This window comes from Heterodontus francisci, chromosome 9, assembly GCF_036365525.1.
Source record: "Heterodontus francisci isolate sHetFra1 chromosome 9, sHetFra1.hap1, whole genome shotgun sequence".
Taxonomy (NCBI): Eukaryota; Metazoa; Chordata; class Chondrichthyes; order Heterodontiformes; family Heterodontidae; genus Heterodontus; species Heterodontus francisci.
Window position 1 is genome coordinate 112,781,317 of NC_090379.1, and position 24,643 is coordinate 112,805,959.

Here is a 24,643-nt window from a genome sequence, read left to right on the forward strand (position 1 = left end):
CTACCCCCACCCCCACCTCTACCCTCACCCCCACCCCATCTCTACCCCCACCCCCACCTCTACCCCCACCCCCACTCCCACCCCCACCCCCACCCCGACCTCCACCCCCACCCCCATTCCCACCTCCACCTCTACCCCGACCTCTACCCCCACCTCCGCCTCCACCTCTACCCTCACCCCCACCTCTACCCCCACCCCCACTCCCACCCCCACCCCCACCCCGACCTCCACCCCCACCCCCATTCCCACCTCCACCTCTACCCCGACCTCTACCCCCACCCCCACCTCCACCTCCACCTTTACCCCCACCCCCACCTCCACCTCTACCCCGACCTCTACCCCCACCCCCACCTCCACCTCCACCTTTACCCCCACCCCTACCCCCACCCCCACCTCCACCTCCACCCCCACCCCCACCTCCACCTCCACCTCCACCTCTACCCCCACCTCCACCTCCACCTCCACCTCCACCTCCACCCCCACCTCCACCTCTACCCCCACCTCCACCTCCACCTCTACCCCCTCCTCCACCCCTACCCCGACCTCTACCCCCACCTCCACCTCTACCCCCACCTCTACCCCCACCTCTACCCCGACCTCTACCCCCTCCTCCACCCCTACCCCGACCTCTACCCCCACCTCCACCTCTACCCCCACCTCTACCCCCACCTCTACCCCCACCTCCACCTCTACCCCCTCCTCCACCCCTACCCCGACCTCTACCCCCACCTCCACCTCTACCCCCACCTCTACCCCCACCTCTACCCCGACCTCTACCCCCACCTCTACCCCCACCTCTACCCCGACCTCTACCCCCTCCTCCACCCCTACCCCGACCTCTACCCCCACCTCCACCTCTACCCCCACCTCTTCCCCGACCTCCACCCCCGCCTCCACCCCCGCCTCAGGTTAATGGAGACTAGAAGAGAAGTCAGTTCATAAACTGATTCCCACACTGTCAGCTGATCCACTTAATGTGGGAATTCTATTCAGAGTTGAACTCATGCTCTAAGTGCAGCACTCCCTTAGTACTGACCCTCCAACAGTGCAGCGCTCCCTCAGTACTGCCCCTTCGACAGTGCAGCGCTCCCTCAGTACTGCCCCTCCGACAGTGCAGCACTCCCTCAGTACTGACCCTCCGACAGTGCAGCACTCCCTCAGTACTGACCCTCCAACAGTGCAGCGCTCCCTCAGTACTGCCCCTTCGACAGTGCAGTGCTCCCTCAGTACTGCCCCTTTGACAGTGCAGCGCTCCCTCAGTACTGCCCCTCCGACAGTGCAGCACTCCCTCAGTACTGACCCTCCAACAGTGCAGCGCTCCCTCAATACTGACCCTTCGACAGTGCAGAACTCCCTCACTACTGGCCCTCTGACAGTGCAGTACTCCCTCACTACTGCCCCTCCGACAGTGCAGCGCTCCCTCAGTACTGACCCTCCGACAGTGCAGCACTCCCTCAGTACTGCCCCTCTGACAGTGCAGCGCTCCCTCAGTACTGCCCCTCTGACAGTGCAGCGCTCCCTCAGTACTGACCCTCCAACAGTGCAGTACTCCCTCACTACTGCCCCTCCGACAGTGCAGCGCTCCCTCATTACTGACCCTGCGACAGTGCAGAACTTCCTCACTACTGCCCCTCCAGTGGTGGAGCGCTCCCTCACTATGTCCCTCCGGCAGTTTAGCGCTCCCTCGCTACTGCTCCTCCAACAGTGCAGCACTCCCTCAGTACTGACCCTCCGACAGTGCAGCGCTCCCTCAGTACCGACTCCCCAATAGTGCAGCACTCCCTCACCACTGCCCCTCCGATAGTGGAGCACTCCCTCACTACTGACCCTCCGACAGTGCAGTGTTCCCTCAGTACTGACCCTCCGACAATGCACCGCTCCCTCACTACTGACCCTTCAATAATGGAGCGCTCCCTCAGTACTGACCCTCCAACAGTGCAGAACTCCCTCACTACTGCCCCTCCGATAATGGAGCGCTCCCTCAGTACTGACCCTGTGACAGTGCAGAACTCCCTCAGGACTGACCCTGTGACAGTGCAGCACTCCCTCAATACTGACCCTGTGACAGTGCAGCGCTCCCTCAGTACTGACCCTGTGACAGTGCAGCGCTCCCTCAGTACTGTTTAATCCGGACAAATGTGAGGTAATGCATTTTGGAAGATCTAATACAGGTGGGAAGTATACAGTAAATGGAAGAACCCTTAGGAGTATTGACAGGCAGTGAGATCTGGGCATACAGATCCACAGGTCACTGAAAGTGGCAACGCAGGTGGATAAGGTCATCAAGAAGGCATACGGCATGCTTGCCTTCATCGGTCGGGGCATAGAGTATAAAAATTGGCAAGTCATGTTGCAGCTGTACAGAACCTTAGTTAGGCCACACTTAGAATATTGCGTGCAATTCTGGTCGCCACACTACCAGAAGGATGTGGAGGCTTTGGAGAGGGTACAGAAGAGGTTTACCAGGATGTTGCCTGGTCTGGAGGGCATTAGCTATGAGGAGAGATTGGATAAACTCGGATTGTTTTCACTGGAACGACAGAGGTGGAGGGGCGACATGATAGAGGTTTACAAAGTTACGAGTGGCATGGACAGAGTGGATAGTCCGAAGCTTTTTCCCAGGGTGGAAGAGTCAGTTACTAGGGGACATAGGTTTAAGGTGAGAGGGACAAAGTTTCGAGGGGATGTGCGAGGCAAGTTCTTTACACAGAGGGTGGTGAGTGCCTGGAACGTGCTGCCGGGGGAGGTGGTGGAAGCAGGTACGATAGCGACGTTTAAGAGGCATCTTGACAAATACATGAATAGGATGGGAATAGAGGGGTAAGGTCCCCGGAAGTGCAGAAGGTTTTAGTTTAGACAGACATCAAGATTGGCGCAGGCTTGGAGGGCCGAATGGCCTGTTCTTGTGCTGTACTGTTCTTTGTTCTTTGCACTGGAGCATCAGCATAGACTATTGCGTTCAAGTCTCAAGAATGGTTCTGACTCAGAGGTGAGTGCGTGAAATTTTTGTGTTGATGTTCAGAGGGAGTTGAGTGTGCTTGTAGAAGGAACGCAGAAAGTTAACATGCAGGTACAGCAAGCAACTAGGAAGGCAAATGGTATGTTGGCCTTTATTACAAGGGGATTGGAGTACAGGAATAAGGAAGTATTGCTACAATTGTACAGGGTTTTGGTGAGACAACATCTGCAATACTTTGCAATTTTGGTCCATATTTAAGGAAGGATATATTTGCCATAGAGGCAGTACACTGAAGGTTCACTAGGTTGGTCCCTGGGATGAGGGGGTTGTCCTATAATGAGAGGTTATGTAAACTCTTTGGCGTTTAGAAGAATGAGAGGTGATCGCATTGAAACATACAAGATTTTGATGGGCTAGACAGGGTAAAAACTGTGAGGTTGTTACCCCTGGCTGGGGAATCTAAAACACAGGGGCACTGTCTCGGGATAAGGGCTGATCATTTAGGACTGGGATGAGGAGTGACTTCTTCACTCAAAGAGTTGTGAAACTTTGGAATTCCCTACCCCAGAGGGTTGTGGATGATCCGTCATTGAGTATATTTAACAACAACAACTTATATTTAGATAGCACCTTTAATGTAATAAAACATCCAAGGCCCTTAACAGGAGCATTGAAACAAAATTCGACACTGAGTCACAAAAGGAGATATTAGGTCAGATGACCAAAAGCTTGGTCAAAGAGGTAGGTTTTAAGGATTGTCGTCAAGGAGGAGATTGAGATTGACAGCGGAGAGGGTCTTCCACAGCTTCGGGCCTAGGTTGAAATAATCAGATTTTTGTTCTCTCAAAGAATCAAGGGATACGGGCAGTTGGCGGGAAAGTGGAGTTGAAGCTAAAGATCAGCCAAGAATGGTGCAGCAGGTTCAATGGGCTGTATGGTCTACTCCTGCTCCTATTTATGTTCTTATGTTCACTGAGAGCGGACTGGGACCATGCAGGCTCACTTCAGGCAGTGGACGAGCCTCAGATCCCTCAGTTCAGCGTGGACTTGTTTTCCAGAGTGGAAAGGTCAGTGTTTAACCCAACATACAAAACAATCCCCTGTGTTACCATGCCTGGCAGTTAGTGCTCTACAGAATGAATGGACTGGCTACTATATCAAAGGCCCAATGTATCAGCCTGGGTGCTGGAGCTGAACTCTCCTTGACAGTCTCCGATTACCAAACTTGTCCCTTCAGGATCTCATTACATTCGCATTGAGTTACATGCTGGGCACATCTCGCTTCACTTTATATCAATGTTACGAGGAACAGGTCCCAGGTTCCATTCAGTCCCAGGCCCACCTCTGCCCTGCTCTGCCCTCAGCCCTTGCCCCAGGCCCTATCCAACCTCAGGAGCGGGTGCTTGGAGTTTATGGAGCTGGGAGATTCTGGGACCTCAACCTGGCCAAGGATCAGTGGTTACTTCCCTGAGCTTCTGTTTAACTCAGTGTGGGATCAGTGTCAGAGATCCTAAGCAGTCTCTCCCTCCACTCCCCTCCCTCTCCTACCCGGGATTTTGTCTTGGCTCTGTTCAGTGGGCGGGATTTCTTCGTACTCCACGTCAGGGTACCAGCCCTTGTCGCACCATGCACGGATGGTCTGGCGGTGGACCCCAGCCCACCCAGAGCTCTGAAGGGTGAAGGCAGCGAGCAGTGACACCGCCACCAGCTCACTCTCATCCCACCAACAAATCACACTCCTTCCCCAGCTGGGAGTCTGGGATCTCCATGACGTCAGTGAGCGCCAACCTGGGATCTCCATGACAACATCCAGTGCTGTCTTGGATCTCCATGACAACAGCAAGTGCGTCTGGGATCTCGGGTTCCCCATGACGACGGTGAGCCCTGGTTGATATGGCCTGATGGTGACGGAGAAGCTTTTCTATAACACAAGGTGTTGGGTGTTATGACAGAGGCCTGCTCGATCTGCAACCTAAACCCGTGTCTTTTACAGGACAGTTAATACCATGATATATTACTAGTCTAATATTACAGCTGGTCAGTCAGCCGCAGCTGCAGATTCACGAGGCTCGGAGACTCAGTCCCCTGGAGATTTAATATCGAGCAGGCTGGACATGCTGCAAAACCCTGTATCTGTATGTCCTCTCCCCACCTCAGCACATGGTAAGACAAATGAAGGGAGGGATGAAGGAAGGGACGCCCCATACAGTCTAGGCCCACACACTTTCCCTTCCCACCCCTCACCCCTCACCATCCCACCCCCACACACCATTCCCTGCACAGAATGCACAGGGCAGTGACGTCACGTCTCGAAGTTGCTGACAGACTTTGGTTAGTCAGTGCAGTGCTGCTGTATCCCTTTAATCTGATTATGGACATGAGACTAAAGTAGATGCAATTTGTTTTCAAGTCTAAGCCTCACTGGGCCCTGATCTGAGGAGCTGAAGTCCTCTGGTTCTCAAACTGCCACTCACTACGGATCTTTTAAGAGTGGTAAATATCTTACCATGCGCTTCTGAGGGGCAGGGTTTCCTCTTTTCTACATTTGTGATTTTTATGGCATTTGAATTCTTGAGACAGATCGGCCTTGAGGGCTGCAGCTAAATTCCAATCCAAGGCACAGTTCCTGTCTTTGTAATTGGTCTTCTCCATGATGCAGTCCACTTCCAAATCAGCCTTCTTATTGGTCATTTTCAGCTGGGACGCTGCGATCAGGTTGTCCCTCTGGGACTCGGTCAGGTTGTTCATGGTTTCGGTGTCTCGGTGCTGCTGCCCACGAGGTCTCTGAATGTGCCTCAGTGCAATACCCAGGACACACAGCAACATGACGAAAGCCATCAGTCCGAAGGCCAGTGACACAGCCACCCAGGGGAAGGGGTTTGGTGGTTGCTGCCGCTTCTGTGACGGGCTGGGAAATACAGGGATCTCGCACAGTGCGCCCATGAAGTTGAACGGGCATTGGCACACAAAGCTCCTGTCATATATGCCAGCGTGGCACGTCCCGCCATTGTGGCACGGTCTGGAGTCACACTCATCCCCCAGCCGTTGACTGCAGTCCCGGCCTGAGAAGCCGGCTGTGCAGACACAAGTGTAGTTGTTGACGTGGTCGGTGCAGGTGGCTCCATTGGCGCACGGGTTCCTGGCGCAGTCGTTCACGTTAATCTCGCACCTTTGCCCAGCAAAGCCCAGCTGACAGCGGCACATTCTCGACAGCCCCAGATCAAAGCACTGGCCTCCTGCAGGAAGGAAGGGAAAGAGTTCAGCAACTGTTCAAGAAAAATCAGCTCTCAAACTCAACAAATACAGTCTAGGCCCCCTCCGGCGATTCACAGGCTATGACACGGGATGGGGAGTCACCAGCCGCAAAACTCCACCTACACATCCTTCCCCAGCCACGAGGGACCTGAACCACCTGCCCTGAAATAGCAGCTGAACAGCCACTGCCTGCCAGGAGCACAGACACAGAGGCACAGTGACATGAACACACACAGATATACATACACAAACATGCACACAGCCAAATACACACTGTTGCACACTGAAGCAGACCTAGGAGCCAGTGGTCAATTAGACTAGATCATAAATGTTTTTAAAACTAGTGAGATTTATTCAGCCACAGCTGTGGTGTCTTTAAGTGAAGAGATGAACAAAACAGTAACAGATTACTTTTCAGGAAACACATTCTCACTCTCAGCACCTTCCTCTGCAATTGTCCTCAACTAAACCATTTCCCTGTCTTTGATCCTTTTAGACTGGGGCATCCTTCCTGATTGACCTTAATTGCCTTTTGAAGATTTCTTAAAATTATACCACCTCGTCTTACATAAGAACATAAGAAATAGGAGCAGGAGTAGGCCATTCAGCCCCTCAAGCCTGCCCTGCCATTCAATAAGATCATGGCTGATCTGTCCCAGGCCTCAACTCCTCTTTCAGGCCTGCTCCACCTAACCCTCGACTCCCTGAGATTTCAAAAATTTATCTACCTCCTCCTTTAAATACATTTATTGACCTAGCCTCCACAACTCTGAGGCAGAGAATTCCAGAGATTCACCACCCTCTGGGAGAAGAAATTCCTTCATATCTCAGTTTTAAATGTGTGCCCCCTTATTCTGTAACTATGTCCCCTAGTTCGAGATTCCCCCACTAGTGGAAACATCTTCTCAACATCTACCCTGTCAAGCCCCCTTAAAATCTTATACGTTTCTCTAAGATCACCTCTCATTCTTCTAAACTCCAATGAATAAAGGCCTAACCTGTTTAGCCGTTCTTGATAAGACAACCCCTTCATCCCAGGAATCAGCCGAGTGAACCTTTTCTGAACTGCCTCCAATGCTAGTATATCCTTCTTTAAATATGGGGACCAAAACTGTACACAGTACTCCAGGTGTGGCCTCACCAACACCCTGTACAGTTGTAACAGGACGTTCCTATTTTTAAACTCTAATCCCCCAGCAATAAAGGCCAAAATTCCATTTGCCTTCCTAATTACTTGCTGCACCTGCATGCTAACCTTTTGTGTTTCATGCACAAGAACACCCAGATCCCTCTGTACTGCACTTTTTTGAAGTCTCTCTCTATTTAAATAATAATCTGCCTTTTTATTCTTCCTATCAAAGTGGATGACTTCACACTTTCCCACATTGAACACCATCTGCCAAGTTTTTTTCCACTCACTTAACCTATCTATATCCCTTTGCAGATTCTTTGTGTCCTCATCACAATATGCCTTCCCACCTATTTTTGTATCGTCAGCAAATTTGGATACACTACACTCTGTCCCTTCCTCCAAGTCATGAATATAGATAGTAAATAGCTGAGTCCCTAGGACCGATCCTTGTGGTACCCCACTAGTTACGGCTTTACAACCTGAAAAAGACCCATTGATCCCGACTCTCTGCCTTCTGTGTGTTAGCCAGTCCTCAATCCATGCCAACACATTAACCCCAATACCCTGAGCTCCTATTTTGTGCAATAACCTTTTATGTGGCACCTTATCAAATGCCTTCTGAAAATCCAAATACACTACATCTACTGGTTCCCCTTTGTCCACTCTGCTTGTTATATCCTCAAAGAACTCTAACAAATTTGTCAAACATGATTTCCCTTTCATAAAACCATGTTGACTCTCTTTGATTGCATTATGTTTTTCTAAATGTCCTGCTATTTCTTCCTTAATAATGCACTCTAGCATTTTCCCAATGACTGATGTTAAGCTAACTGGTCTGTAATTTCCTGCTTTCTGTCTCCCTCCTTTCTTGAATAGGGGTGTCACATTAACGGTTTTCCAATCTGCTGGTACCCGACCGGAATCCAGTAGTTTTGGTATATTTTGACCAATGCTTCCACTATCTCTGTAGCCACTTCCTTTTAAAACCCTTGGGTGCAGGCCATCAGGTCCTGGCGACTTGTCTGCCTTTAGTCCCATCAGTTTGTCCAGCACCTTTTCCCTCGTGATAGAGATTGTTACAAGTTCCCTCCATTGACACCTTGCTCATCTATTATTGTTGGGATGTTTATAGTGTCCTCCACCGTGAAGACCGATACAAAATATTGGTTTAAATTATCTGCCATTTCCCTGTTCCCTGTTATTAATTCCCCATTCTCATCCTGTAAGGATCCCACACTTACTTTAGCTACTCTCTTCCTTTTAATATACCCGTAGAAGCTCTTATTGTTTGTTTTTATATTTCTTGCCAATTTACTCTCATAATCAATTTTCTCCCTCTTTATTAGTTTTTTAGTCATCCACTGCTGGTTTCTAAAAAAAATTCCCAATCCTCTGGCCTACCACTCGTTTTCACCACAATGTACGCCTTTGTTTTAGATTTGATACTCTCAACTTCCTTTGTTATCCACGGGTGGTTCATCATTCTCTTCGAGTCCTTCCTTCTGACTGGAATAAATGTTTGCTGAGTGCTATGAAATCTCTGCTTCAAAGTCTGCCACTGCTCATTTACTGACTTTCCCAGCCTGCTTTAGACAACTCTTTCTTCATACCTCTGTAATTGCCCTTGTTTAAGTTGAAGACACTGGTTTGAGACCCGAGTTGCTCATCCTCAAACTGAATTTGAAATTCTACCATGTTATGATCGCTTCCCCCTAGAGGATCCTTAACTACGAGATTTCTTATTAATCCTACCTCATTACACATTACTAAATCTAAAATAGCCTGTTCCCTGGTAGGTTCTGCAACGTATTGTTCGAAGTAACAGTCCCTGAGGCACTCTATAAATTCGTCTTCCATGTTACCCTTGCCAATTTGATTTGTCCAGTCTATATGCAGCTTAAAATCACCCATGATAATTGCATTGCCCTTCTTACACACCTCCATTACTTCCTGATTAATATCTTGTCCTACAGAGAGGTAACTCTTCGGGGGCCTGTAGACCACTCCCACCCGTGACTTCTTCCCCTTGCTATTCCTTATTTCCACCCAAACTGAATTCTACATCATGATCTATTACACCTATATCATTATTCACAACTGCATTGATCCCTTCCTTTAATAACAAAGCTACCCCACCTCCTTTTCCTTTCTGCCTATTCTTCCGGAATGTTGAATATCCTTGAACATTGAGTTTCCAGTCCTGGTCATCCTGCAACCATGTCTCTGTGATAGCTATCAAATCATATTCATTTATTTCTATCTGTGCTGTCAGCTCATCTATCTTGTTACAAATATTACATGCATTCAGATAAAGAGCCTTAAGCTTTGACTTCTTACCATTTTTACCTACTCTGGTTCTTATTTCTGCTGTAATCTTATACTTGTATTCTCTGTCCCTTCCTGTCACTCTCTGATTAATGTATGTCCCTTCACTCCCCTGCACCCCTGCTCTCTCGTTACTTTTCAACATTTTAAACTTCCTTTCAATTGAACCCTCCCCCCCCCCCCCCCCACTATTTAGTTTAAAGCTTTATCTACAACCCTAGTTATATGATTCACCAGGACACTGGTCCCAGCTTGGTTCAAGTGAAGCCCATCCCAATGGAACAGCTCTCTCTTTCCCCAGTACTGGTGCCAGTGTCCCATGCATCGGAACCCATTTCTCCCACACTAATCTTTGAGCCACACATTTACCTCTCTATTCTTATTGATCCTTTGCCAATTTGCATGTGGCTCAGGTAGTAATATGGAGATTATTACCTTTGTGGTTCTGCTTTTTAATTTAGCCCCGAGCTGCTCATAGTCCCTGAGCAGAACCTCTTTTCTAGTCCTACCTATGTCATTGGTACCTAATTGGACCACCACAACTAGATCCCTCCCCTCTCACTCCAAGTTTCTCTCCAGCCCAGAAGAGATGTCCTTAACCTTGGCACCAGTTAGGCAACACAGCCTTCGGGACTCCCTGTCTTTGCTGTAGAGAACAGTATCTATTCCCCTAACTACGCTATCTCCTATTACTACTACATTTCTCTTTCCTCCTCCCACTAGAATGGCACTCTGAACCATGGTTCTGTGGTTAGTTCGCTCATCCTCCCTGCAGACTGTGCCCTCGTTCACACTGGGAGCAAGAACCTTGTACCTATTGGATATGGGCAGTGGCTGAGGCTCCTCCAAAGCTAAATTCTGGATCCCCATACCTGCCTCACTCGCAGTCCCACCCTCCCTGACCATGGTCCAAATTGGATGTAGTTAATCTAAGGGGTGTGACTGTCTCCTGAAACACAGTGTCCAGGTAACTCTCCCCCTCCCTGATGTGTCGCAGTGTCCGCAGCTCGGACTCCAGGTCATCAACTCTGAGCCGAAGTTCCTCGAGCAGCCAACACTTGCTGCAGATGTGGTCACAGTGGATCACACCGGCGTCCAACAGCTCCCACATACTACACCAGCAACACATCGCCTGCCCAGCCATCTCTATTCTATTTAATTAATTAATTTGGATCTCAGTATTTAAGGGAAAAAAGAACTATTTAAGTGTACTCTTAACCTGTAATGACATCGCCTGATTTAAATTACTGGGCCAAAACAAAGAAAAAAGAAAAAAAAATGTTTTTTGTCATTTTTGTCATCCGCACACACACATGCACACACACATGTGCACACACACACACATGCACACACACATGTGACCACACACACATACGCACACGCGTACATACATGCAATGACTTCCTTCATAATCCAGGAGATGCAGGCTTAGTTTAGGGACTGAGGGGTGGAATGAAGGCATTCCTCTTATACCAGAGTCACATTTTAGAGTAGGATGGGATGAGTTTGGGATTGATACTGGGCGATGGGGAGTGAGCGGAGGAGCAGTGGGATGAGTTTGGGATTGATACTGGGCTATGGGGAGTGAGCGGAGGAGCAGTGGGAATAGTTTGGGATTGATACTGGGCTATGGGGAGTGAGCGGAGGAGCAGTGGGAATAGTTTGGGATTGATACTGGGCTATGGGGAGTGAGCGGAGGAGCAGTGGGAATAGTTTGGAATTGATACTGGGCTATGGGGAGTGAGCGGAGGAGCAGTGGGAATAGTTTGGGATTGATACTGGGCTATGGGGAGTGAGCGGAGGAGCAGTGGGAATAGTTTGGGATTGATACTGGGCTATGGGGAGTGAGCGGAGGAGCAGAGGGAATAGTTTGGGATTGATACTGGGCTATGGGGAGTGAGCGGAGGAGCAGTAGGAATAGTTTGGGATTGATACTGGGCTACGGGGTGTGAGTGGAGGAGCAGTGGGAATAGTTTGGGATTGATACTGGGCTATGGGGAGTGAGCGGAGGAGCAGTGGGAATAGTTTGGGATTGATACTGGGCTGCGGGGCGTGAGCGAAGGAGCAGTGGGAATAGTTTGGGATTGATACTGGGCTATGGGGCGTGAGCGGAGGAGCAGTGGGAATAGTTTGGGATTGATACTGGGCTATGGGGAGTGAGCGGAGGAGCAGTGGGATTAGTTTGGGATTGATACTGGGCTATGGGGAGTGAGCGGAGGAGCAGTGGGAATAGTTTGGGATTGATACTGGGCTATGGGGAGTGAGCGGAGGAGCAGTGGGAATAGTTTGGGATTGATTGGGATTGATACTGGGCTATGGGGCGTGAGCGGAGGAGCAGTGGAAATAGTTTGGGATTGATACTGGGCTATGAAGAGTGAGCGGAGGAGCAGTGGGAATAGTTTGGGATTGATACATGGGCTATGGGGAGTGAGCGGAGGAGCAGTGGGAATAGTTTGGGATTGATACTGGGCTATGGGGAGTGAGCGGAGGAGCAGTGGGAATAGTTTGGGATTGATACTGGGCTATGGGGAGTGAGCGGAGGAGCAGTGGAAATAGTTTGGGATTGATACTGGGCTATGGGGAGTGAGCGGAGGAGCAGTGGGAATAGTTTGGGATTGATACTGGGCTATGGGGAGTGAGCGGAGGAGCAGTGGGAATAGTTTGGGATTGATACTGGGCTATGGGGAGTGAGCGGAGGAGCAGTGGGAATAGTTTGGGATTGATACTGGGCTATGGGGAGTGAGCGGAGGAGCAGTGGGAACAGTTTGGGATTGATACTGGGCTGCGGGGCGTGAGCGGAGGAGCAGTGGGATGAGTTTGGGATTGATACTGGGCTATGGGTAGTAAGCGGAGGAGCAGTGGGAATAGTTTGGGATTGATACTGGGCTATGGAGAGTGAGCGGAGGAGCAGTGGGAATAGTTTGGGATTGATACATGGGCTATGGGGAGTGAGCGGAGGAGCAGTGGGAATAGTTTGGGATTGATACTGGGCTATGGGGAGTGAGCGGAGGAGCAGTGGGAATAGTTTGGGATTGATACTGGGCTATGGGGAGTGAGCGGAGGAGCAGTGGGAATAGTTTGGGATTGATACTGGGCTATGGGGAGTGAGCGGAGGAGCAGTGGGAATAGTTTGGGATTGATACTGGGCTATGGGGAGTGAGCGGAGGAGCAGTGGGAATAGTTTGGGATTGATACTGGGCTATGGGGAGTGAGCGGAGGAGCAGTGGGAATAGTTTGGGATTGATACTGGGCTATGGAGAGTGAGCGGAGGAGCAGTGGGAATAGTTTGGGATTAATACTGGGCTATGGGGAGTGAGCGGAGGAGCAGTGGGAATAGTTTGGGATTAATACTGGGCTATGGGGAGTGAGCGGAGGAGCAGTGGGAATAGTTTGGGATTAATACTGGGCTATGGGGAGTGAGCGGAGGAGCAGTGGGAATAGTTTGGGATTAATACTGGGCTATGGGGAGTGAGCGGAGGAGCAGTGGGAATAGTTTGGGATTGATAGAGCAAAGACACAATGGGCCGAATGGCCTCCTTCTGTGTCAGAAGGCTGTATAGTTCAATGCAAAGTATAGTTCTGAATCAGTTTCCTTTACATTCGAGCACATGGATACAATGAAAATGGACAAGAGCCCATGCATTACCGTTTGCACATGGGTTGCTGGTACACCGGTCCACTTTCTGTTCACAGTTTAAGCCGGTGAACCCCAGGGGGCAGCTACAGCTGTAAGGGACCCCCTGGGATCTCTCGAAGCAGGAACCACCATTGAAGCAGGGGAACTCAGCGCAGGTCAGCGTGCTGTCCTCACAGTTCTGCCCGACAAAGCCAGGTAGACAAGAACAGTGGTATGTGTCGCCCAGTTCCTGCAATAAAAGGACCACCACATTAGGAACAAATGGCCTATTTTAAGGGAAGGTGATTAAAGGTACATGCACCCTTGAGTGTCTCTGTCTGCAAGATAGAATGGCTACAGCACAGGAGACCATTCAGCCCATCATGTCCATGCTGCCTCTCTGCAAGAGCAACTCAGCTAGTCCCACTCCCCTGTCTTTCCCTGCAGCCCTGTAAATTTTTTTCTCCTAAGTTGCTTATCCAATTCCCTTTTGAAAGCCATTATTGAACATGCCTCCACCACAGACTCAGGCAGCGCATTCCAGATCCCAACCACTCGCTGTGTAAAAATGTTTCTCCTCCCTGTCACCTTTGGTTCTTTTGCCAATCATCTTAAGTCGGTGTCCTCTGGTTCTGGATCCTTCTGCCAATGGGAACAGTTTCTTGCTATCTGTTCTGTCCAGGTTCTTCATGGTTTTTATCAAATCTCCTCTCACCCTTCTCTTCTCCAAGGAGAACAGCCCCAGCTTCTCCAATCTATCCGCGTAACTGACATTCTTCATCCCTGGAACCATTCTTGGAAAAATTTTCTGCACCCTCTCTAATGCCTTAACATCCTTTCTAAAGTGTGGGGCCCAGAATTGGAGATGGTGACCTGGTGGTAATATCACTGGGCTGGTAATCCAGAGGCCCAGTTTAATACCCTGGGGACACAGGTTCAAATCCCACCATGGCAGCTGGTGGAATTTAAATTCAATTAATACATTCAGTTAGTTTATTTTTTAAAAAATAATCTGGAATTGAAAGCTAGCCTCAGTGATGGTGCCACAAAACTATCAATTGTTGGAAAAACCCATCTGGTTCACTAATGTCCTTTAGGGAAGGAAATCTGCCATCCTTCCCTGGTCTGGCCTACATGTGACTCCAGACCCACAGCAATGTGGTTGACTCTTAACTGCCCTCTGAAATGGCCTAGCCACTCAGTTCAAGGGAAATTAGGGATGGGCAACAAACGCTGGCCTTGCCAGTGACGCCCATGTCCCAGGAAAGAGTACAAAAGGTTGAGGCTGAGCCAGTGTTTCATAATAGGTCATCATAACTTCCTTGTTTTTGTACTCTATGCCTCGTTTTAGAAAGCACAGGATCCTGTATACCTTTTTTAACCATTTTCTCAACCTGCTGTAGCTGCAGTAGTTCCTGTTGCAAGTTTACCTGCTGGGAATGTAGTTGGTTGTCCCCTACTCTCATTGACCAGTTACCACCAACAACTTGGCACAACTTGGAGATGTGTGAGCTGAGCTGAGAATATCAGGAGAGGGGATAGAAGTGGGACAAGAGACTCAGCAGTTAATTTGGGTGTCTCAGAGTGAATGATGGATGTACTCGACAGGAAAATATTTAAATTTGTCCAGCTGGTGGGTTAGCTTCTCCTTCTAATGGGAATCTCCCTTCCCTGATGGTAAGCTCCCCTCCCTGGCACCCCCTTCTGCTGGATGAGGATGTCACTGGGTTCCCTTGTGGTGATGGTAGGAGCACACGGCAGGTCAAAGCTAAGTAGAAGTGGAGAGGGGGCTGTCCCTTACCGTGCAGGTACCCCCGTTGCTGCAGGGGCTACTGTCACACTTGTGAATGGCCAATTGACAGTCGATGCCAGTGTAGCCAGGCTGACAGGTACAGGTGTAACTGCCCTGTCCTGTGTTGGTGCAGGTTGCGTTATTCTTGCATGGCTTGTTGTGGGTGCAGTAGTTGAGATCTGTGGGTAGAGCAGAAAGGCAAAGAGAGAAAGGTTAGTTACAATTTACAAGCGACATAAAGCAGATCTAGGAACTCCCTCCTCAGTGGGTGCACCCCTGCCTTCCTCTAAAATAACCCTGCAGGATGATCAATAGGAATATCACAGGTTGTGGGAGAAAGGGGCAGAATGAGAGGTGGGATGAGGACTCTTCTGACTAAGAGGGGGAACGGAGGGGCAGGATAAGGGTCCGTGACACACTGTGGGGAGGATTGGGTTGAGGTCCCTACAATGGCTTTTTCTCCCAACCTCCCTGGGATGTGACCCCCCCAGGGTAAGGCAGTGGGTTCCTGCTGGTCAGGCGTGTAATCCGGTACCAGTTGCACTCACCAGTCCCAATCAGTAACCAGTGGCGGGGAACCGCCAGCCCTCCTGTCAGATATGGTATAAAGAGGCTGGGGTCTCGTCCCCTCCAGACCCGACTGACCCAATCCAGTGAAACACCGCTAGAGTTTCAAACAGTTAACTAGGGGTATGTTTTGTCATAGACTTGCGAAATGTGTTCCATGAAGGGTGTGGAGAGGTGAAGGCTGAACAGCAAATGAGCTTTCCTGTAGATCTGATATCGGACACTCACCTTGGTTACAGAAGAGGCCACCCCATCCTTCCTTACAGGTACATTGAAAGGGCTGTTGACAGGTTCCATGTAGACAGCCGGGATAGTGCATGCAGTCATCACACAAAGACCCCTGCCATCCAAAGTGACATCTTGAGAGAAAGAGAGAAAGGCACAGAAATAATTATCCTGAAAATCAACGTGAAACTTGGAAACATTGATATACCAACAAACCCCATCATCAGATAGAGATATGCCAACAAACCCTGTCCTCAGATACAGATATACCAATGAACCCCATCATCAGATAGAGATAGGCCAACAAACCCCATCCTCAAATACAGATATACCAACTAAACCCATGCTCAGATACAGATACACCAACAAACCCCATCCTCAGATACAGATATACCAACAAACCCCATCCTCAGATAAAGATATACCAACAAAACCCATCCTCAGGGACAGATATACCAACAAACCCCATCAGCAGATACAGATATACCAACAAACCCCATCCTCAGGGACAGATATACCAACAAATCACATCCTCAGATACAGATATACCAATAAATACCATCCTCAGATACAGATACACCAACAAATCACATCCTCAGATACAAATATACCAACAAACCCCATTGTCAGATAGATATACCAACAAATCCCATCCTCAGATACAGATATACCAACAAACCCCATTGTTAGATAGATATACCAACAAAACCCATCGTCAGATACAGGTATACCAATAAATGCCATCCTCAGATACAGATATACCAACAAATCTCATCCTCAGATACAGATATACCAACAAAACCCATCCTCCAATACAGATATACCAACAAAACCCATCGTCAGATACAGATACACCAACACATCGCATCCTCAGATACAGATATACCAACAAACCCCATTCTCAGATACAGATATACCAACAAATCCCATCCTCAGATACAGATATACCAACAAATTCCATTCTCAGATACAGATACACCAACAAATCCCATCCTCAGATACAGATATACCAACAAAACCCCATCCTCAGATACAGATACACCAACAAAACCCATGCTCAGAGAGAGATATACCAACAAACCCCATCAGCAGATACAGATATACCAACAAAACCCCATCCTCAGATACAGATACACCAACAAAACCCATGCTCAGACAGAGATATACCAACAAATCCCATCCTCAGATACAGATACACCAACAAATCCTATCCTCAGATACAGATATACCATCAAATCCCATCCTCAGATACAGATATACCAACAAACCCCATCCTCAGATACAGATATACCATCAAATCCCATCCTCAGATACAGATATACCAACAAAACCCATCCACAGATACAGATATACCAACAAACCCCATCCTCAGATACAGATATACCAACAAAACCCATCCTCAGATACAGATATACTAACAAACCCCATCCTCAGATACAGATATACCATCAAATCCCATCCTCAGATACAGATATACCAACAAAACCCATCGACAGATACAGATATACCAACAAACCCCATCGTCAGATACAGATATACCAACAAAACCCATCCTCAGATACAGATATATCAACAAAACCCATCTCCAGATACAGATATACCAACAAATCCCATCCTCAGATAGAGATATACGAACAAACTCCATCCTCAGATACAGATATACCAACAAATCCCATCGTCAGATACAGATATACTAACAAACCCCATCCTCAGATACAGATATACCATCAAATCCCATCCTCAGATACAGATATACCAACAAAACCCATCCACAGATACAGATATACCAACAAACCCCATCGTCAGATACAGATATACCAACAAAACCCATCCTCAGATACAGATATACCAACAAACCCCATCCTCAGATACAGATATACAAACAAATCCCATCCTCAGATACACATATATCAACAAAGCCCATTCTCAGATATAGATATACCAACAAACCCCATCGTCAGATACAGATATACCAACAAATCCCATCCTCAGATACACATATACCAACAAATCCCATCCTCAGATACACATATATTAACAAAACCCATCCTCAGATATAGATATACCAACAAACCCCATCGTCAGATACAGATATACCAACAAATCCCATTCTCAGATACAGATATACGAACAAACCCTGTCCTCAGATACAGATATACCAATGAACCCCATCATCAGATAGAGATATACCAACAAACCCCATCCTCAAATACAGATATACCAACAAACCCTATCCTCAGATACAGATATACCATCAAATCCCATCCTCAGATACACATATATCAACAAAGCCCATTCTCAGATATAGATATACCAACAAACCCCATCGTCAGATACAGATATACCAACAAATCCCATCCTCAGATACACATATACCAACAAATCCCATCCTCAGATACACATATATTAACAAAACCCATCCTCAGATATAGATATACCAACAAACCCCATCGTCAGATACAGATATACCAACAAATCCCATTCTCAGATACAGATATACGAACAAAACCCATCCTCAGATACAGATATACCAACAAACACCATCCTCAGATAAAGATATACCAACAAATCACATCCTCAGATACAGATATACCAACAAACCCCATCCTCAGATACAGATATACCAACAAACCCCATTGTTAGATAGATATACCAACAAAACCCATCGTCAGATACAGGTATACCAACAAATCCCATCCTCAGATACAGATATACCATCAAATCCCATCCTCAGATACAGATATACCAACAAAACCCATCCTCCAATACAGATATACCAACAAAACCCATCGTCAGATACAGGTATAGCAACAAATCCCATTCTCAGATACAGATATACCAACAAATACCATCCTCAGATACAGATACACCAACAAATCCCATCCTCAGATACAGATATACCAACAAAACCCCATCCTCAGATACAGATACACGAACAAATCCCATCGTCAGATACAGATATACCAACAAACCCCATCCTCAGATACAGATATACCAACAAATCACATCCACAGATACAGATATACCATCAAATCCCATCCTCAGATACAGATGTACCAACAAACCCCATTCTCAGATACAGATATACCATCAAACCCCATCGTCAGATACAGATATACCAACAAATCCCATCCTCAGATACAGATATACCAACAAATCCCATCCTCAGATACAGATATACCAACAAATCACATCCTCAGATACAGATACACCAACAAACCCCATCGTCAGATACAGATATACCAACAAATCCCATCCACAGATACAGATATACCAACAAATCCCATCCTCAGATACAGATATACCAACAAATCACATCCTCAGATACAGATATACCAACAAACCCCATCCTCAGATACAGATACACGAACAAATCCCATCGTCAGATACAGATATACCAACAAACCCCATCCTCAGATACAGATACACCAATAAACCCCATCCTCAGATACAGATATACCAACAAATCCCATCCTCAGATACAGATACACTAACAAACCCCATCGTCAGATACAGATATACCAACAAATCCCATCCTCAGATACAGATACACCAACAAACCCCATCCTCAGATACAGATACACCAACAAACCCCATCCTCAGATACAGATAGACCAACAAACCCCATCCTCAGATACAGATACACCAACAAACCCCATCCTCAGATACAGATACACGAACAAATCCCATCGTCAGATACAGATATACCAACAAACCCCATCCTCAGATACAGATATACCAACAAATCACATCCACAGATACAGATATACCATCAAATCCCATCCTCAGATACAGATGTACCAACAAACCCCATTCTCAGATACAGATATACCATCAAACCCCATCGTCAGATACAGATATACCAACAAATCCCATCCTCAGATACAGATATACCAACAAATCCCATCCTCAGATACAGATATACCAACAAATCACATCCTCAGATACAGATACACCAACAAACCCCATCGTCAGATACAGATATACCAACAAATCCCATCCACAGATACAGATATACCAACAAATCCCATCCTCAGATACAGATATACCAACAAATCACATCCTCAGATACAGATATACCAACAAACCCCATCCTCAGATACAGATACACGAACAAATCCCATCGTCAGATACAGATATACCAACAAACCCCATCCTCAGATACAGATACACCAATAAACCCCAACCTCAGATACAGATATACCAACAAATCCCATCCTCAGATACAGATACACTAACAAACCCCATCGTCAGATACAGATATACCAACAAATCCCATCCTCAGATACAGATACACCAACAAACCCCATCCTCAGATACAGATACACCAACAAACCCCATCCTCAGATACAGATAGACCAACAAACCCCATCCTCAGATACAGATACACCAACAAACCCCATCCTCAGATACAGATATACCAACAAATTCCATCCTCAGATACAGATATACCAACAAATACCATCCTCTGATACAGATATACCAACAAATCCCATCCTCAGATACAGATATACCAACAAACCCCATCGTCAGATACAGATATACCAACAAATCCCATCCTTAGATACAGATATACCAACAAATCACATCCTCAGATACAGATACACCAACAAATCCCATCCTCAGATACAGATATACCAACAAATCCCATCCTCAGATACAGATATACCAACAAACCCCATCGTCAGATACAGATATACCAACAAATCCCATCCTCTGATACAGATATACCAACAAATCCCATCCTCAGATACAGATATACCAACAAATCCCATCCTCAGATACAGATATACCAACAAATCCCATCCTCTGATACAGATATACCAACAAATCCCATCCTCTGATACAGATATACCAACAAATCCCATCCTCTGATACAGATATACCAACAAATCCCATCCTCAGATACAGATATACCAACAAACCCCATCGTCAGATACAGATATACCAACAAATCCCATCCTTAGATACAGATATACCAACAAATCACATCCTCAGATACAGATACACCAACAAACCCCATCGTCAGATACAGATATACCAACAAATCCCATCCTCAGATACAGATATACCAACAAACCCCATCGTTAGATACAGATATACCAACAAATCCCATCCTCTGATACAGATATACCAACAAATCCCATCCTCAGATACAGATATACCAACAAACCCCATCGTCAGATACAGATATACCAACAAATCCCATCCTTAGATACAGATATACCAACAAATCCCATCCTCAGATACAGATATACCAACAAACCCCATCGTCAGATACAGATATACCAACAAACCCCATCGTCAGATACAGATATACCAACAAATCCCATCCTCAGATACAGATATACCAACAAACCCCATCGTCAGATACAGATATACCAACAAATCCCATCCTCAGATACAGATATACCAACAAATCCCATCCTCTGATACAGATATACCAACAAATCCCATCCTCTGATACAGATATACCAACAAATCCCATCCTCAGATACAGATATACCAACAAACCCCATCGTCAGATACAGATATACCAACAAATCCCATCCTTAGATACAGATATACCAACAAATCACATCCTCAGATACAGATACACCAACAAATCCCATCCTCAGATACAGATATACCAACAAATCCCATCCTCAGATACAGATATACCAACAAACCCCATCGTCAGATACAGATATACCAACAAATCCCATCCTCTGATACAGATATACCAACAAATCCCATCCTCAGATACAGATATACCAACAAATCACATCCTCAGATACAGATATACCAACAAATCCCATCCTCTGATACAGATATACCAACAAATCCCATCCTCTGATACAGATATACCAACAAATCCCATCCTCTGATACAGATATACCAACAAATCCCATCCTCAGATACAGATATACCAACAAATCCCACCCTTAGATACAGATATACCAACAAATCACATCCTCAGATACAGATACACCAACAAATCCCATCCTCAGATACAGATATAGCAACAAACAGCATCCCTCTCCCAATGATGGGTGGGGTAGAATAGGGTGGGATGGAATAGTATAGGCATAGGTAAGCATGGTACATGATAAGGTGTGGCAGGAGGGGAGCTGGATTCGTGTGGGCTGGGTCGGGAAGGGTTAAGGTGAGGTGGGATGTTCTGTGCAAGGATGGCGTGGGGTGGGATAGTGTGGGGGAGATTTGGGTGAGTTTTGGTGGCAGCAGTAACGTGGGACAGGGTGGGGCAGCAATAACAGTGAGTAATTAAGAAGAAATAACAACATTTGGTCCATGTCAAAACTGGTGGATTAAAATCTGATGTGCGCAGCTGGGTGGCAGTGAAGGATGTTCCATCAATGTGGCTGGAATCACAAACTCACATCTGATGCCCATCAGTAACTTACTTGCACTCGCCTGGTCGATCACAGTATCCATGCTGTGTGCTGCACCCAGCCTGGCAGATCGCTGCAAGGAACAGAAGATAGTGTCAGAATAAAAAAGTATCAAATATCCAACACACCGTAATAATCCCCAGTGCCAGTAAATACCCCACAGTGAGAGCTACATCATGGACAGTTAGTAATAGCCCACCGTGCCTGTAATAAACCCCAGTGACAAGTATACACTAGACAGACCCAGTAATCACACCATTTCCAGTAATCATCCCCAGTGTCAGCAATCATCCCCAGTGTCAGTAATCATCCCCAGTGTCAGTAATCATCTCCAGTGTCAGTAATCATCCCCAGTGTCAGTAATCATCTCCAGTGTCAGTAATCATCCCCAGTGTCAGTAATCATCCCCAGTGTCAGTAATCATCTCCAGTCTCTGTAATCATCCCCAGTCTCTGTAATCATCCCCAGTGTCAATAATCATCCCCAGTGTCAGTAATCATCCCCAGTGTCAGCAATCATCCCCAGTGTCAGTAATCACCCCCAGTGTCAGTAATCATCTCCAGTGTCTGTAATCACCACCAGTGTCAGTAATCACCCCCAGTGTCAGTAATCATCTCCAGTCTCTGTAATCATCCCCAGTGTCAGTAATCATCCCCAGTGTCAGCAATCATCCCCAGTGTCAGTAATCATCCCCAGTGTCAGTAATCATCTCCAGTGTCAGTAATCATCACCAGTGTCTGTAATCATCCCCAGTGACAGTAATCATCTCCAGTGTCTGTAATCATCACCAGTGTCAGAAATCATCCCCAGTGTCAGTAATCATCTCCAGTGTCAGTAATCACCCCCAGTGTCAGTAATCACCCCAGTGTCAGAAATCATCCCCAGTGTCAGTAATCATCTCCAGTGTCAGTAATCACCCCCAGTGTCAGTAATCACCCCCAGTGTCAGAAATCATCCCCAGTGTCAGTAATCATCTCCAGTGTCAGTAATCAGCCACAGTGTCAGTAATCACCCCAGTGTCAGTAATCATCCCCAGTGTCAGTAATCACCTCCCGTGTCAGTAATCACCCACAGTGTCAGTAATCATCCCCAGTGTCAGTAATCATCCCCCGTGTCAGTAATCACCCACAGTGTCAGTAATCATCCCCAGTGTCAGTAATCATCCCCCGTGTCAGTAATCACCCACAGTGTCAGTAATCATCCCCAGTGTCAGTAATCACCCACCGTGTCAGTAATCATCTCCAGTGTCAGTAATCACCCACAGTGTCAGTAATCACCCCCAGTGTCAGTAATCATCCCCAGTGTCAGTAATAATCTCCAGTGTCAGTAATCATCTCCAGTGTCAGTAATCAACCCCACTGTCAGTAATCACCCACAGTGTCAGTAATCACCCCAGTGTCAGTAATCATCCCCAGTGTCAGTAATCACCTCCCGTGTCAGTAATCACCCACAGTGTCAGTAATCATCCCCAGTGTCAGTAATCATCCCCCGTGTCAGTAATCACCCACAGTGTCAGTAATCATCCCCAGTGTCAGTAATCATCCCCCGTGTCAGTAATCACCCACAGTGTCAGTAATCATCCCCAGTGTCAGTAATCACCCACCGTGTCAGTAATCATCTCCAGTGTCAGTAATCACCCACAGTGTCAGTAATCACCCCCAGTGTCAGTAATCATCCCCAGTGTCAGTAATAATCTCCAGTGTCAGTAATCATCTCCAGTGTCAGTAATCAACCCCACTGTCAGTAATCACCCACAGTGTCAGTAATCACCCCCAGTGTCAGTAATCATCCCCAGTGTCAGTAATAATCTCCAGTGTCAGTAATCATCCCCAGTGTCAGTAATCATCTCCAGTCTCTGTAATCATTTCCAGTGTCAGTAATCATCACCAGTGTCTGTAATCATCCCCAGTGACAGTAATCACCTCCAGTGTCTGTAATCATCTCCAGTGTCAGTAATCACCCCCAGTGTCAGTAATCACAGCCAGTGTCAGAAATCACCCCCCGTGTCAGTAATCATCCACAGTGTCAGTAATCACCACCAGTGTCAGAAATCATCCCCAGTGTCAGTAATCATCTCCAGTGTCAGTAATCACCCCCAGTGTCAGTAATCACCCAAGTGTCAGTAATCACCCCTAGTGTCAGTAATCATCCACAGTGTCAGTAATCACCCCAAGTGTCAGAAACCATCCCCAGTGTCAGTAATCATCTCCAGTGTCAGTAATCACCCACAGTGTCAGTAATCACCCCAGTGTCAGTAATCATCCCCAGTGTCAGTAATCACCTTCCGTGTCAGTAATCACCCACAGCGTCAGTAATCATCCCCAGTGTCAGTAATCATCCCCCGTGTCAGTAATCACCCACAATGTCAGTAATCATCCCC

At 47.0% G+C, this 24,643-nt stretch overlaps 1 protein-coding gene across 1 annotated transcript in view; it reads right to left on the reverse strand.

The window, feature by feature from the left end:
• The window catches only part of dll4 (delta-like 4 (Drosophila)), a 58,537-nt gene that overhangs the window by 3,785 nt on the left and 30,109 nt on the right, over positions 1–24,643 (reverse strand). Inside the window, exons 5-9 of the mRNA XM_068038390.1 lie at positions 22,276–22,336; positions 15,875–16,005; positions 15,089–15,258; positions 13,318–13,537; positions 5,466–6,195 (exon numbers count right to left, since the gene is read on the reverse strand). Coding sequence (XP_067894491.1) covers positions 5,466–6,195; positions 13,318–13,537; positions 15,089–15,258; positions 15,875–16,005; positions 22,276–22,336 — 1,312 coding nt within the window. The remainder of the gene's footprint in view (positions 1–5,465; positions 6,196–13,317; positions 13,538–15,088; positions 15,259–15,874; positions 16,006–22,275; positions 22,337–24,643) is intronic.